General features: G+C 35.3%; 1 protein-coding gene across 2 annotated transcripts in view; it reads right to left on the minus strand.

The window, feature by feature from the left end:
- Window positions 1-1,999: 1,999 nt before the first annotated feature.
- LOC100933071 (Fc receptor-like protein 2) overlaps window positions 2,000-15,351 on the minus strand; it is a 45,105-nt gene continuing 31,753 nt past the window's right edge. For both annotated transcript variants that reach the window (XM_023504029.2, XM_031966821.1), the window contains 5 exons: window positions 9,740-9,767; window positions 8,899-8,981; window positions 7,091-7,159; window positions 2,587-2,618; window positions 2,000-2,509 (listed from right to left, as the gene is read on the minus strand). In XM_023504029.2, coding sequence (XP_023359797.1) covers window positions 2,384-2,509; window positions 2,587-2,618; window positions 7,091-7,159; window positions 8,899-8,981; window positions 9,740-9,767 — 338 coding nt within the window. In that variant the 3' untranslated portion in view covers window positions 2,000-2,383. The remainder of the gene's footprint in view (window positions 2,510-2,586; window positions 2,619-7,090; window positions 7,160-8,898; window positions 8,982-9,739; window positions 9,768-15,351) is intronic.

A 15,351-nucleotide genomic window follows, 5' to 3' on the forward strand; every position in this document is an offset into this window, starting at 1 on the left:
TAATCTGATGCCAGGATAATCTAGTGCAACCAACACATTTTACAAAGGAGAAAATTGAGCCTGAGAGAGATTTTTCAAAGATCATAATGATATTAAATATGAGTTGGAATTTGAACTCCAGTTCATTGATTCCAAATCCAATTGGCTTTCTAATACTCCATATTGACTACCATACTGCTTTTGCCAATGTATGCATACAATTTCTTTGACTGGAATAAGGAAGGAAAAGAAATAAGCACTTATATAGTGTCTACAGTACAGTAGGCACTCTAAGTGTTCTATAAAAACCATCTCATTTAATCTTCAAAATAATCCTATGGTATTATCATCCCACTGGTAGTTAGAGGAAACTGAATTAAAAAGAGGTGAAATGACTTGCCTGTTGTCACACAGCTAGTAAATGCCTGTGACTTCATTTGAATTCAAGGCTTCCTGATTCCATGCCTAGCTCTCTATCAACTGCATCACCCAGTTGTCTAAGTGGAAGGAGTCATTTAGTCACAGAATATTTGATTTGGCAGGAATATTAAAGGTCATCAAGTCCAAATCATAGTAAAAAAATCCTATCTACACTGTACTCAATAAATGATAATTGAATTTTTCACTTAAAGATCTCTTATAAGGAGAGGCATTACCTCCTAAGATAGTCAATTATGATTTTGAATAGCTCTATTTCTTAGGAAGTATTCCTAGACCTTCACCCTGGATGGGTCTACTTGTAACCTGCATTAGAGGCAGAGTGTGATATAGTAGAATATTGTCTCTGGAGTCATAGGATCTGGACTAAAAATTCCATTTTGATACTTAAATACTAGTGACCCCAGAGACAATACTCCTAAGACATACGATATGTCAAATACATATTTTTAAACAAACACATTGTTGGGATTTTAAAAAATAACAATATTTCTATCCTTAATGATGGACCTGTCAATTGGTCCAGACCATTTCAGAAAGCAATATGGAACTATCCCCCCCACCCCCAACTCAGTAAACTATGAATCCTCTGATCCACTCATGCTAGGCCCATACCAAAGATATCAAAAAAAGGAAAATAATAAACCACAAAACCAAAAATATTTAGAGCAGCTTTTTTTTTTGTAGGGATGAAAACCTGAAAACTAAGGGAATGAGCAATTAGGAAAAAACTGAACAAATAACAGTATATGAATGTAACAGAATTATTATTTCATAAAACATAACAAAATGAGCATGTCAGATGCAACTGGAAAGATTTCTATGAACTGAAACAGTGAGATGAGCAGAACAAATTACATAATCACAGCATTGTGAGGATGAGTAACTTTGAAATACTTAAGAACTTTGATCAGCACAATGATCAACAATGATTCCAAAAAAATGATGACAAAGAATGCTAGCCACTGCTTGGTAGAGAGGTGATGGACTCAATGTGTAGAATGAGATGTACATTGCTGAACATGATTTATTTATTTTTCTGTTGTATTTGTCTACATCTGAGATATCACATTAAAGTTGTCAGCATTTACTGTATTTCTTTCTAGTATTTCCAATAATTCAGTTGATTTTTTTCCCTTTAAGTATTTAGAAGGTGTATATTTTGATGCATATGAGTTTATCACTGATATTATTTTGTCATCTGTAGTGTCCTTGACCATAATATGGTTTACCTATTTACCTCTTCTAACCATTCCCATTTTGGCTGTTGCCTTGTTTGAAATCCTGTTTGCCATCTCTAGCTTTTTTGTATTCAGCTGAAATATAATAGATTCTACTTCAATTTCTCATTTCAACTCTAAATGAATTTTATATTTTTAACAAAGGCAACATGCTTCTGTTTTTTTTTTTCACTTCTTCATTTTTTTTAATGCGTAGAGTATATTAAGGGCAGCTAGGTGGTAAAGTGGATAGAGTGCTAAGATTGGAGTCAGGAAGATCTGAGTTTAAATCTGGCCTTAGACACTTATTAATTGTGTGACCCCAAGGAAGTCACTTAACCCTTTTTGCCTCATTTGTAAAATATAATGGAGAAGGAAATGACAAACTTTGCTAACAAAACTCCAAATGGGGTCATGAAGAGTCAGATATGACTAATTGATTTAACAACTAGAGCATTTTAATGTAGATTCTTTTTGGTCCATTTTTTTGTGGTGATAATTTTGCACAGTTTCTTCTGTTCTTGAGGTGTTTTAGGGGGAATGGACTTTATTTGATTCTTTAATTATTTCTATTTCCCTATGAGCACATGTTATCCAGAGCACTGGTGCCTCTTGCTAAGTCTACTCTGAATAAAGTATGTGCCAGCTTCACCTCAGAGTAAATGAAGAAAGAGTATCAGAGGGGAAAACAGATAGGTGACATAAATTGAAGATCCCTGAAAAATCCAATGGGTCTAGAGTCTAGGTCAGGAGAGCAGGACATTTTCATAATTTTCTGTAACATCTTCATGATTTTTATCAATGGCCCCATCTTTCCATGTTGGAATACTAGGGCTATATGTCTTGACTTCAGAATATGTCACCGAGGAGTACTGGGAGAGAAAAAAAAATAGATGAGGTCATGGAGGATAAAGAGAGAAGTGCCACAGGAGTAGGAAATATGACTCACCTTGTCCTCTGGAGGGGTCACTGAGTTGTTGACTGTGGAGAGAAAAGAAGTGTTGAATTGTATGAAATGACCTTCCCACAAAGAACCCACGCCTCATAATTCAGTCTTAGTACCACAACCACTGTGCCCTCATTGCCCCCCTCTACATTGATTTTTCTTTCTCTCCTATATCTTTAAGTTCTAATTAAGTCAGCTTTCTTTTTCTTCTGTCATTTAATTCTTGTCTTTTGTTAAATCTCTCTAAAACTCTACAAATTCATAAAGTCTTACTTTGCACTGGGAATGCAGTGATCTTTTGATCTCTTCCCTTAGACCTCACCTAAGGAATGTGAAAAGAATAGTTGCTTTAGGTATTTGCTTCTTGTTTTTATGATCACGAGAACTTGATAGAAACCTTTTCTAGTTGCTAAAAATGCTTGTTATTGCTCTCTTAATGTGATAATCTCCAATAGTCAGCAGCTTTCTTTTTTCCCAGTAGTGTTTAATTTCTTAAAATATATGCAAAGATAGCTTTCAACACTCATCCCTGTAAAATTTTGTGTTCCAATTTTTTCCATCCCTTCCTTACCTCCCATTTCCAAGACAACAAGCAATCTGATATAGGTTAAGATGGGCAATTCTTTTAAATATATTTCCATATTTGCCATGTACAGGAAAAATCAGATCAGAAGGAGAAAAACCCATGAGGAAAAAACAAGCAAGCAAATAACAGCAAAATTGAAAACATAATGCAATCCACATTCACTCTCTATAGTTCTCTTTCTAGATACAGATGACATTTTCCATTCCAGGTCTTGGAACTGTCTTGAATCACCCCATGGTTGAAAAGAGTCAAGTTCATCACAGTTGATAATCATATAATCTTCTTGTTACTGTGTACAATATTCTCTTGGTTCAGCTCATTTCACTCAGCATCAGTTCATGTTAGTCTTTCCAGACTTTTCTGAAATCAGCCTGCTCATTATTTCTTATAGAACAATAATGTCCTATTACATTCATATACCATAACTTATTCAGTCATTTTCCAACTGATGGGTCTTCAATCAATTTTTAGTTCCTTGACATTACAAAAAGGGCTATTACAAACATTTTTTGCTCATGTATATTGCTCAAGTCTTTCCCCCTCTTTTATAATCTTTTTAGGATACAGACCCAATAGAGACACTGCTAGATCAAAAGATATGCAGTTTTATATCCCTTTGGACATAGTTCCAAGTTTTTCCTTCAGAATGGTTGAATCATTTCACAACTCCACTAATGATGGTCAGCAACTTTTTATAGAAAGTGTCTACAAGTTTTATGGTTCTTAATTTGCCTAATAGTTCCTCTTATATATTATATTTATTAATTTTTATATAAAATTTAATATAATTCCTCTTATATAAAAAGGGACTCTAAGGAAGTTGTATTCTCAGTATGTACAATAGAAATTGGATACTCAAGAGAAATAGCCAGATCCCAAGTAAGAGCAATTTTTCAGAGATAAAATCAGGAAGAGAAGTTAGTCAAAGATGTGTTTATATCTCCTCCCAAAAGATTCCAAAGGAAGTAAGGAAAGAGAGAAGGTTAGGCTAATGTTCCACTCTTAATATTGCCTCTCAGAATGTGTCCAGTAATATGTACCTGGAAAACAGCTAGTCACTAGCCACATGAGAATATAATCTTCCTGCTGTGCCATCTGGTACACCCTCACTCTTCCAATTTGATCTCTAGCATTTGATTTAGGCTTATGCTAATTAGTGAGAGTTCACTGCAAATCCCAGCCTCTCCACAACACCATCTTCCTGCCCCATTGGCAGCAGTTGTCTCCCACTTCTTTTTTCACATGTTCTACCACTCATGCTTGTAACAGTAATGAAATCAATTCTATTAATGCTATGGAAAAGGTTCATCACTTGATTACCTTATCATTATGCTTGTCATACCTATAACTTTGCCTTTTCTGGATCATCATACTCCTCCACCTCTCTCGCAAATGAAAACTCCTTGAGAACAAGGACTGACCTTCCTTTGAATTTGTCTAACAAGGGTCATCCAAAGGACCATGCTCAGAATTGTCCTTCCTTATATGGCTGGGCATATGAGAACTTAATGGCCTTTGTCTGGTCACATAATGACAGTGCTAAAAATATTTGGTGTTTTGAAATTACAGGATGTCCTCATTGGTGCTGGGCAGTTGATTGTAGCAATAGTTGGTGGGCTAGTAGATAGTAGAAGCAGCAGAAGGATTAGCAAAGCTCCATTTTATCTTGTTTATTCCTTGTTTGTACATAGTTATTTGTTTTTCTTTGTATCTGCAGGGATTAATACAGATTTTGACACAATGTAGACTTTTATTAAATGCTTATTCACTTAATTTAAATACACAAGGGATACAATAGAAACTGAAAGAGGAGACAAGCTTGGGGAACTAAGCAATGAGGTGCAAAAGCCTATGGGTCTACTAACTGAGCTCTTAGTATGGCTCCATCTGTCTCTGGTTTTTAGTGTTCAGAATGGGAGTTATGGGAAAGTTGTTGACTTTTCATTTGGGAGAACGGGTACCAGCTAGTGAAGAATTGTCTCCTTTCTGTCCCAGTGAGGCAGAAATTAGTTCTAATGTGAATTCTGTTCTTTAAAGTTATATTTATACTGCCCTAAGAGTTTTAATTTCTTTTGTGGGTTAGATAAATATGACTTAATTTTGGTGTTCCCACTCCTAGGCTTTTCTTCTGGCTTTGGGCTGAGTCCAGTTAAAAGATAGAATTCTTTAATTATCATCTCTTAGGAACTTAAAAAAAAACTTTACAAAAAGCAGAACTAAACTGGGTCTAGGGTTTTACTTTTTCTCTAGGCTAAAAAAAATTAGGGCCCCATTTTGCTATTTGGGACAAAGTTGAGCTGTTAAGGCATGCAGTCTCACTTTCTCCCATTTTTGCCCTCTACCTCCTGCTCCATGAATTTTACATTTTGCCTTGATTCTATACTGTCCAAACAGCTTAGGAGATGCATGCTGATAAAATGGCCATGGGTGGTCCAATCTTCTTATTGGCTAGTCTTTCTCTGTCACCAGGATACTCTGCTTATTGGACATAGGACCTCCAGAACTCTCCAACTCACAAGGTTACATCCAAATCTGGATATGTTCAATTTAAGAGTGGTTTTAATTACCATCTCAAGAAAGTAAACAGAAAGCAGAAAGAGTAACCAGCAGCCCAGGGGCAGCTTGCCTATTTAACTCCATGTTTCACAAGGGGAAGAGAGTTTACAGAAAAGGTTCGTTACTCATCCACATAGGAAAGCTGGAAATTTTCTTTCTTTCTTTTTTTTGATTGCACCATTCCTCATCCACTTTTCATTGTTATGGGGCACGCAATAATGAATGTGAGAAATACTAAAAAGTTAGGTCAGGACATTACAGTAACCCAGAAGAGAATTGACCAATTCATTGTCTGAAGGAAGGGAATTGTAATGAACTAAGAGCAGAAAGCTTGGCTTGCTTCTTTACCTAGTGCTCCCTCTTCCTATAGAAGAGTGGAGCCTACTTCTGGCCAGAAATGTCCAATTCCTCTGGATTCTATGTTTTTTTGTTTTTGTTTTTGTTTTTGATAGCTGAATCTGTGTCATATATGTTTCTAACATAAGGGATCATTCAGGATTTGCTATACTATGCACAAATGTCCATTTTTCTTAGTGTTGTATCACTGGATTATTGGGAATAGACCCCCAAATTCCTACATGGTCACTGGACTAAGGAAGGTAACTCTGAACAGGTTCCAAGGAATGATCCTGATTGTATTTGTATCTCCAATATTCAGCACAGTGCCTGACCCATTATAAGTTCTTGATAAATGCCTTTTTATTCATTTATATACTCATTTACTAGCTCATAGTGGGTGACTATGCCTTCCAGATTATACATTTCTGTGGTTTAGAACATGGGTAGGGAACAGATGCTATCAGGATAGTCAGTTGATTCTATGACTGTATTCAAATAGATTTACTCCATGCAGCAAGGAAAGGAAACACTATGGTGACCAAGGATACATTTTCAGATGGTGCCATGCATTTGGGAATGTCTGGGAATCAGTCTAAGGACTGATTGATTAGGAGAGGGTATAAAGAAAGTGAATTACACAGTCACAGGCTTTATTAGAAAATGACAACCAGGTTGAAGGATAGCCCTCCTAGGAATGGGTGCCATTAGAGTGATTGTAAAAAAAAAAAAAACGAGCATTAAATTCCAAGCGTATATCTACTTTTGGAGATATGTTCAACAATCATTACTCATAAAAATTTTAGGTGCTGGAGGCAAAAGTGATTCATCTAACCTACTGTTTTATGTATGAATACCTTCAGCCACTACAACTGGCTATTTAGTCTCTGCTGAAATCTTTCTAGTAATGGGAATTCATTGCCTTACAAAGAAGACCAATCCATTTTGAGTTATCACAATTCATTGACACATGTCATAAATCCTAGGAAAGATATGATTCTGAATTATAATTACTGACCAGTGTCTTACCTCTATTTATTTTTCCCTGCTTCATATTCCATACTTCAGAATAGACCACGTTCTCAATGAATGGAGTCACTGGAAGATAAGAGAAAGTTTTATAGGAGATCCTGGATATAGTTTCAAACCACTGAATCTTCTTCTCATTCATCTCTTATTCAATATTTCCCTTCATGATTCTGAAGGAGTCATAAGATCATAGATTGAGTCAAAAAAATTCAGAAACCACATAAAGCAACTTCCTCATCTTAAACTTTAGTAAACCCAAGTTCAAGGAGCTTGTGATTTTGGTTCAGACAGAAAATAGCAGGGCCAAGCAGGTCCCCTAGCTCCAGAACCAATACACTTTCTACTTGTGATCTTTTGTGAATGACTGAGCTAAGGGGAATCTTTCTGCTTCTCTCCCCTTTCCCTCGCTCCTTCTCTCTCTCTCTCTCTCTCTCTCTCTCTCTCTCTCTCTCTCTCTCTCTCTCTCTTTCTCTCTCTTTCTCTCTTTCTCTCTCTCTTTCTCTTCCTTTCTCTGTCTCTGCCTCTCTGTCTGTCTGTCTCTCTCCCTCTCTCCCTTCCTTCCTCCTTCCCTTTCTCCTTCTCTCTCTCTGTCTCTCTGTCTCTGTCTCTCTCTCTGCCTCTCGGTCTTGGTCTTACTCTCAGTCTTGGTTTCTCTCTGTGTGTTTCTGTCTCTCTTCTCCCTCTGTCTCTGTCACTGTCTGCCTCTCTGTTTCTGTCTCTCTCTTTGTGTTTTTTGTCTCTGACTCTTTGTCTCTCTCTGTCTCTATTTCTCTCTTTCTTTGTCTCTGTCTCTTTCTTCTGTCTGTCTTTCTCTCTCTTTGTGTCTGTCTCTGTGTCTGTCTCTGTCATTGTCTCTGTCTATCTTTCTGTTTTTGTCTCTGTGTCTTTTTGTCTGTCTCTGTCTCTCTTTCTGTCTGTCTCTCTGACTCTGTCTCTCTCTTTGTGTCTTTGTCTCTCTGTCTCTGTGTGTGTCTTTGTCCCTTTCTGTCTCTTGGTCTCTGTTTCTGTTTCTTTGTCTCTCTATTTCTCTCTGTGTCTCTCTGTTTTTGACTCTGTCTCTATTTCTCACTCTTTCTATCTTTGTCTGTCTCTGTCACTGTTTCTGCCTATCTGTCTCTGTCTTTGTCTCTTTCTGCCTCTCTCTTTGTGTCTTTGTTTCTCTCTGTCTCTGTCTCTCTTTCTCTATGTTTGTCTCTGTCTTCTTTGTCTGTCTCTTTTTCTCTTTCTCTGTCTCTCTGTGTCTTTCTCTCTCTCTGTCTCTGTCTCTCTGTGTGTCTTTGTCTCTTTTGGTCTCTCTGTCTCTTTATCTGTGTATGTGTATGTGTGTGTTTTTCTGTCTTTGGATGACTGTCTCTCTCTTCTCCATATTCTTCTTTTTGTTTATTTCTGTCTTTACCCCTTTCTTCTTAGGAGCCAGCTAGATGGCTCAATGGATGGAATGCTGGGCCTGTAATTAGAAAGACCTGAGTTCAAATGCAAACTAAGACACTTATTAGCCATGTGACCTTGGGAAAGCCACTCAATCTCTGCTTGTTTCAGTTTCATCAATGTCAAATGAGGATAAGAGCCCTTATCTTGCTTGGTGGTTGTGAAAATCAAAAAAGATAATATCTATAAGAAACCCTTAGTATAGTATTTGGTTTATAGTTGGAGATATATATATATATATATATATATGTATATATGTATATGCATAGATATGTATGGGTATATCTACCTATCTATATGTATGTATATGTTTATTTTCTTCTCCTTCCTGTCTTCATGTGCTTACCCTGGAACCCTATTCCAATAGGAAAAGACTTTACCATTGGCATATATTGGCTGAAGCTCCACTGGGGTGATTGAATTTGAGTGGCCAGATTCTTGAGGGTCTGTGATAGGTAGGTCCCTGTGAGACACAGAAACACATGATATACCTTGGGACAATGAAAACACCAAATGTGACTGACTTAGGAAGAGAACACTGAGAAAAAAAGAATGGGGTAAGAGGAACAGGGAAGGAAATAAGAAACCAAGAGCTCTGAACAGTTCATGAGGTGGTTTGTATGGAACCTTACAGGAGAAACACCTGTTATGAAATAGCTAAAAGGAAGAATAAACTAGATAATAAACTATGGTGGCCTGGACTCAAGCCCCAGAGAATGTGATTCTCTGATGCAAATTTTGGTCACTCTGATTGTCTGGATGACTCAATTATCTTTATCTTTATAAGAAGTATGTGAAAAAAGCATTGATTGAACTTTTTCTGTATTGTTTTTGAAATGAGAGTAGAACAAGTTAGACAAACTTAGAGTAAGTCACCTAAAGGCTTATATATAATCTTAGCCTAGGACTCTGACATGGACAGAATTAGAGAACACAGAGACACATGTATATCATCAAACAAGTCGGTAAGTTAAATATTTAAACAAGCATGATATTAACATGAGGTCTAAATAGAGCAGTAACTGGATAGCCAAGATACTAAGTTAGGGCTATAGGCAATGACAGTGGTCAGAGAATTGTTTTTGTCTAATATAACATAGGGAAAACAGAACCTGGACACATCTAGTCTAAGAGACAGATGACAGTGACTAAACCCAATTATTCATTTTTGCAATGTGGATGCCCAGAAAATGAGAATAACAGAAGAGATAGAGACCTCACCTAGAAGGCTTAGAGACAGGACTTCTTCCTGAAAAGCAAATTAAGGGAACAGCATATTAGCAGAAGAATGAAATAACAGTTTTCTCTCTCCCTCTCTTCCTTCCTTCCTTCCTTTCTTCCTTCCTTCTTCATTCTCTCCCCTCTGTTCCATCCTTCCTTCTTTCCTTCCTTTCCTTCTTCCATTTCTGAGAGTCCATGTATCTGTAGTCAGAAACTATTATTTCTTTTGTTAACTCACTGTATTTTGACAAGGGTGTAGTATAAATTATTAGCTTACATTTAGAATGACAATTTTGTATTATTTCATAGTCTTAAATCTTGTCTTTATAATAATGCTGTAAATTCTCAATGGGCAGAGATTGATTATTTCTGAGATCTGTTGTCTTATCCTGGTTTTGCTACTAGCTATGTATTCTGTTATCTTAGTTGTTTATTTCCCTTCTTTCCTAAGTTCTTTTACCTGAAAAACAAATTAGGTAAAACTAAATGATCTTGAAAATACTTCTAGTTCTAACATTCTGATTTTAAAAATTTTAGTCACCTCCTTGTATCTACTATCATCTAGTCATATAGCATTCATTCATTCAGTACATACTTGTTGAATTCAAAATTTAATCATGTATACTTCATTTGACACTGATAAAACTATGTACACACACACACACAGGTAATGGATGAAGATATAAATTTATTTTAAAAAATTGTTTCTGCTCTCAGTAGCTTTACATTCTACTTGGAATAAGAAGATAGAAATATATGTGGGTAGATGTGATCAAAAGTAGAAAATATTCTGTGAAAAGTAAGAGGTACAAATATAGTACTCTAGGAAAAGTTGAGAAGGAAGAGTTTACTTGTAGCAGAAGAGAAACAGGTAAACTTACCTTGAGGAGGTGGCACATGAACTGAGCATTCAAAAGGATTTTGTAAGGAGCTGGGCAATAAAGAGAACCAGGGATGAACACCCTCTAACAAGAAGTGGTATCTAGCATTTCACTAATCAAAGCAAAAGAATTTTAAAATGAAAGAGAGGGGGAAAGGTTTTTTTTTAAGACCTAAATATTGGCTATATGCCATAGAGAGATGTACAATAGCATTTGGAAGTTCAAAGGAGATAAAAATCCAATAAATGAGCCAATATCAAAGCCATTGTTTGAAATATCCTTACCCAAATGTATAAACTTCAGGCCATAAGTAAGAGAAGCTAGAAGTCCTAATGCAAGTGTCAAATTTGATCTCATAGATCTTACTGAAACTTGGTGAAATGAGACTCCTAAGTGCACTGTATCAAAAATGCCTTGTTCAAAAGAGAAGAAGGTAGAAGAAATGGCATCTGGAGAGTTGCACTATATGATCATGTGAGAAATATGAGTAGTAAAGAATGATGGAAATCATTTGGATGAAGACCAAATGGAAGAACGAACAGAAACAGACTATACTGATTAGATTATAGAACATAGAAGAGTTAAGGAAATTTATCATAAATCTGACACAGAAACATGTCATAGGTAACAAACTTTCTTCCTTGAAAAATACATCAAATGACCTCATCATTATTCCTCATGATTTTTATATTTCAGTCTCAAAGAAATAAATAATATTTCTTTCCAACATCAATTTCTCTACTTGTACCTTTGATCCAAGCTCATGATGTCTTTCTTAGAAGATTATCTTTTTGCTTGCTCACTCTACCCAAATTTCATTCTTGGCTCCTATCTATGGGCTCCTAGCTCATTTCCTAAAAACACAACCATACTTCATCCATCTTAAAAACAAAAGAATCAAAAGCCAAAACAAAATCTTCATTTTATCCTACTATTTTTTCAAGCTATAATCCTGTGTCACCTCTTCCTTTCATAGACAAATTTCGAAATAAAGCTATGTTCCTTGCACTTTCCGTTCACCTTTTTGTTTCTCAGTGGTATGCTATTTGGTTTTCAACTTTATCATGCAATTGAGATTTCTTTCTCTGAGGTCTCCCAAAGATCTTTTTATACTAAACCCAATAAACTTTTCTTTAGTCCACATACTACTTGACCTCTGTGCAACATTTGACCATCTCTCCTTTATATTGTCTTCCCTGGAGTTTTATGATAGCAATATCTTATGGTTCATTCCTGCCTGGATTCTGTAGGATCTTTCTCAGTCTGCTTGTAAAATAATTAATTTCTATCACTTGCACCTCTGTGGACCCCATCCTGAGCTCTCTCTTTGTCTTTCTTTGTATTATTTTTCTTGGTGACATCATTAACACATAAATTCAATTAGGATCTCTAAGAAGATAATTTCCACTTTATTTCTCTTCTGCATTTGATTCCTATACCTCCAAATGCCTGCTGTACATCTGAATCCCTCATATGCATTTCAAATGTGAAAAATAGAACTCATTATCCTTCCCTCCTTCACCCTAAATTTCTTAAATCCCTTGAGGGTACTATCATTCTACCACTTACCCAGAGGCACAACTAAGGAGTCATGCTTGATTCTTCAGTCTCCTTCCTCAGACATATCTAGAAAGTTTTCAAATTTCATTGATCTCTATCCTCAACATCTCTCACATTCATTCCTTTTTCATCAGGCACATTAGAAGCAAAAATAATCCAAACTCTCATTAGCTCTTGCTTAAATTATTCAAATGGATTCCTAATTCCCCCCTCCCTCCAATCTAGTTTCTCTCCTCTATCTTCCCTATTATCACAACTAATTGAGATTCCTAAAATCAAGTCTGACCATATCATTCCTCAGCTAAATAAGCTTCATAAGTGCCATTGATTGAGAGATTGATGCAACCATTCTTAGATTAGTCATAAAGTATACTGCAATCTGAAGGATTGAGATTTTGCCAAGAAATAAAGTGCCATTAATTCACCTTACTATTTTTATTCTGATGACTTTCCACATTTGTTGGTTAGTTTAAAGTACATGCCTGGACATGTTTTTGAGATTTTAATGGTGTAGCCCTTACATTTCAAATTATAGAGAATGTATCTTTTACTTTAAAAAGCTGGTAAGAAATCAGTGTGGATCTTAGCACATTAGTTTTTTTTTCTTCACTTCCATGCTTTAGTTCACCATTCTATTTCTAATAAGCAGTATAATAGAATCAGAATTACAACTAGAAGTAACTTTATCATACATTTTCTAATCCCCAACTTAAAGTAAGAATTATATTTACATATTTCCTTAAGAATGCTTAAAAATCCAGAACGTTTTAAAAAATTTTCTATTAATAGGGAATCCACTTTTAATTTTGCTAAAGCATGTGGCCTGCATAGCATGCAAGGTATATGAATATTATTTTCTTTTTCTCTTCATAAAAGTCATGTTTTGAAAGATAACAACTCCCATCCTAATTTTTAAAAAACCTCAAGAAAAATAAAGTTTGAGAGAGAAAGTTTCAATCTGTATTCAGACACACTCAATTCCTTCTCTGGGCATGGATAGGATTTTTCATCATAAGTACTTCAGAGAAGTCATGGATCATTGTACTGCTAAGAATAGCAAAGTCATTTACAGCCAGTCATCCCAGAACATTGCTATTACTTTGTATAAAGTATATTTATGCTTTTCTTGCATTCATGAAGAACTTTCCAAGTTTTTTTTTTTCTGAAAGCATCCTGCTCATCATTTCCCATAGAACAATAATATTCCATCATAAACACATACCACAATTTATTCAGCCATTCCCCAATTAATAGGAATCCCCTCAATTTCCAACATTTTTTGTTCTGAGAAGAGAGCAGCTATAAATATTTTTTGGTATATATAGGTCATTTACATTTCTATTTTGAATCTCTTTTGATGTTCTTGCCTAGTAGTGGTATTGTTAGGTCAAAGGGTTATTTTATTTATATCAAAATTTATAGAACTTTGGGCACAGATCATATCTTTTGATCATTTATCAATTAGAACATAACTTTTTTTGGTTATAAATTTGACTCAGTTCCCTTTATGTTCGGAAAATGATGCCTTATCAGAGAAACTTGTTTCAAAACTCTTTTTATAATTACCATTGTTAATTATATTTTCTCCCCATTTATTCTCTCTCCTTTCACCCTATCTTTCCTCAAAAATATTTTGCTATTAACCATCCCTTCCCCCATTATGCTCTTTCTTTTATCACTCTCCCCCCTTCTCATATCTCATTCCCCTCCTATTTTTCTGCAGGGTAAAATGGATTTGTATACCCATATTGAGTGTGCATTTATTTCCTCTTTGAGTCAATTCTGATGAGAGCTGTCTCATTCCTTCTCTCCTTTCCCTTTTCCCATCCACTGTAAAAGCTTGCCTCTTTTTTTATGGCAGATAATTTATACCATTTCACTTCTTCTTTTCCCTTTTTCAGAGTACATTTCTCTTTCACCTCCTAATTTCATCTTAAAAAATATATTATTAGTTATAATATCTAGTAGATATCAGATATTTAACTCACAAACCTCTGCCCTCTATCTATCTATATTCTAACTACCATAATAAAGTTATAATGAGTTCCAAGTATCTTCTTTTCACAGAGAAATGTAAACAGACAAACTTTATTAAATGCCTTATGATAGCACTTTCCTAATTACCTCCTTATGCTTTTCCTGAGTCTTGTATTTGAAAATCAGATTTTCAGGGGCAGGTAGGTGGTGCAGTGGAAGCTGGGAGAACCTGACTTCCAATCTGGTCTCAGACACTTAACATTTCCTAGCTATGTGACCCTAGGCAAGTCACTTAACCCCAATTGCCTCAACAAAAGGAAAAAGAAAATTAGATTTTCTATTCAGCTCTGATCTTTTCATCAAGAATGCTTGAAAACCCTTTATTTCATTAAATGTGTTTTCCTCTGAATGATTATGCTCAGTTTTGCTGGGTAGGTGATTTTGGCTGTAATCCTATTCCCATTGCTCTCCAGAATATTATATTTTAATCTCTCTGTTCCTTTAATTTAGAAACTGTTAAATCTTGTGTTAACCTGTTATTCTTATGTTATTGATTGTTTCTATGATTTGTTGTTTCACCCACTCATTCTTTAGGATTACATTATTTAGTTTCCAATTAATTTTTGATTTATTTTCCCCTGGCCCTTTATCACATGTAATTTTTATTGCATCATGATCTAAAAAGGATGCATTTACTACTTCTGCCTTTCTGCATTTTATTGTGAGGTTTTAATATCCTAATACATTATCAATTTTTGTATAGATACCATATACCACTGAGAAAAAGGTATATTCCTATCTATCTCCATTCAATTTTCTCCAAAGGTCTATCACATTTAACTTTTCTAAAATTCTATTCTCCACCTTATCTTCTTTCTTATTTATTTTGTGGTTAGATTAAGGGAAATTGAGATACCCCATTAGTATAGTCTTGTTATCTATTTCTTCTTGCAACTCTCTTAACTGCTCCTCTAGGATTTTGGATGATGTGCCATTTGGAACATATATATATTTAGTATTGATATTTCTTTATTATCTATCATAATTTGTAGCAAAATGTAATTTTCTTCCTCATCCCTTTTAATTAGATGTATTTTTGATTTTGCTTGATCTAAGATCAGGATTGCTACCCATGCCTTTATTTAACTTTAGTAGATTCTGCTCCTAGTCTGTTTCTTGGTTCTTAACTATTTG

Source organism: Sarcophilus harrisii, chromosome 4 (assembly GCF_902635505.1).
Source record: "Sarcophilus harrisii chromosome 4, mSarHar1.11, whole genome shotgun sequence".
Lineage (NCBI taxonomy): Eukaryota > Metazoa > Chordata > Mammalia > Dasyuromorphia > Dasyuridae > Sarcophilus > Sarcophilus harrisii.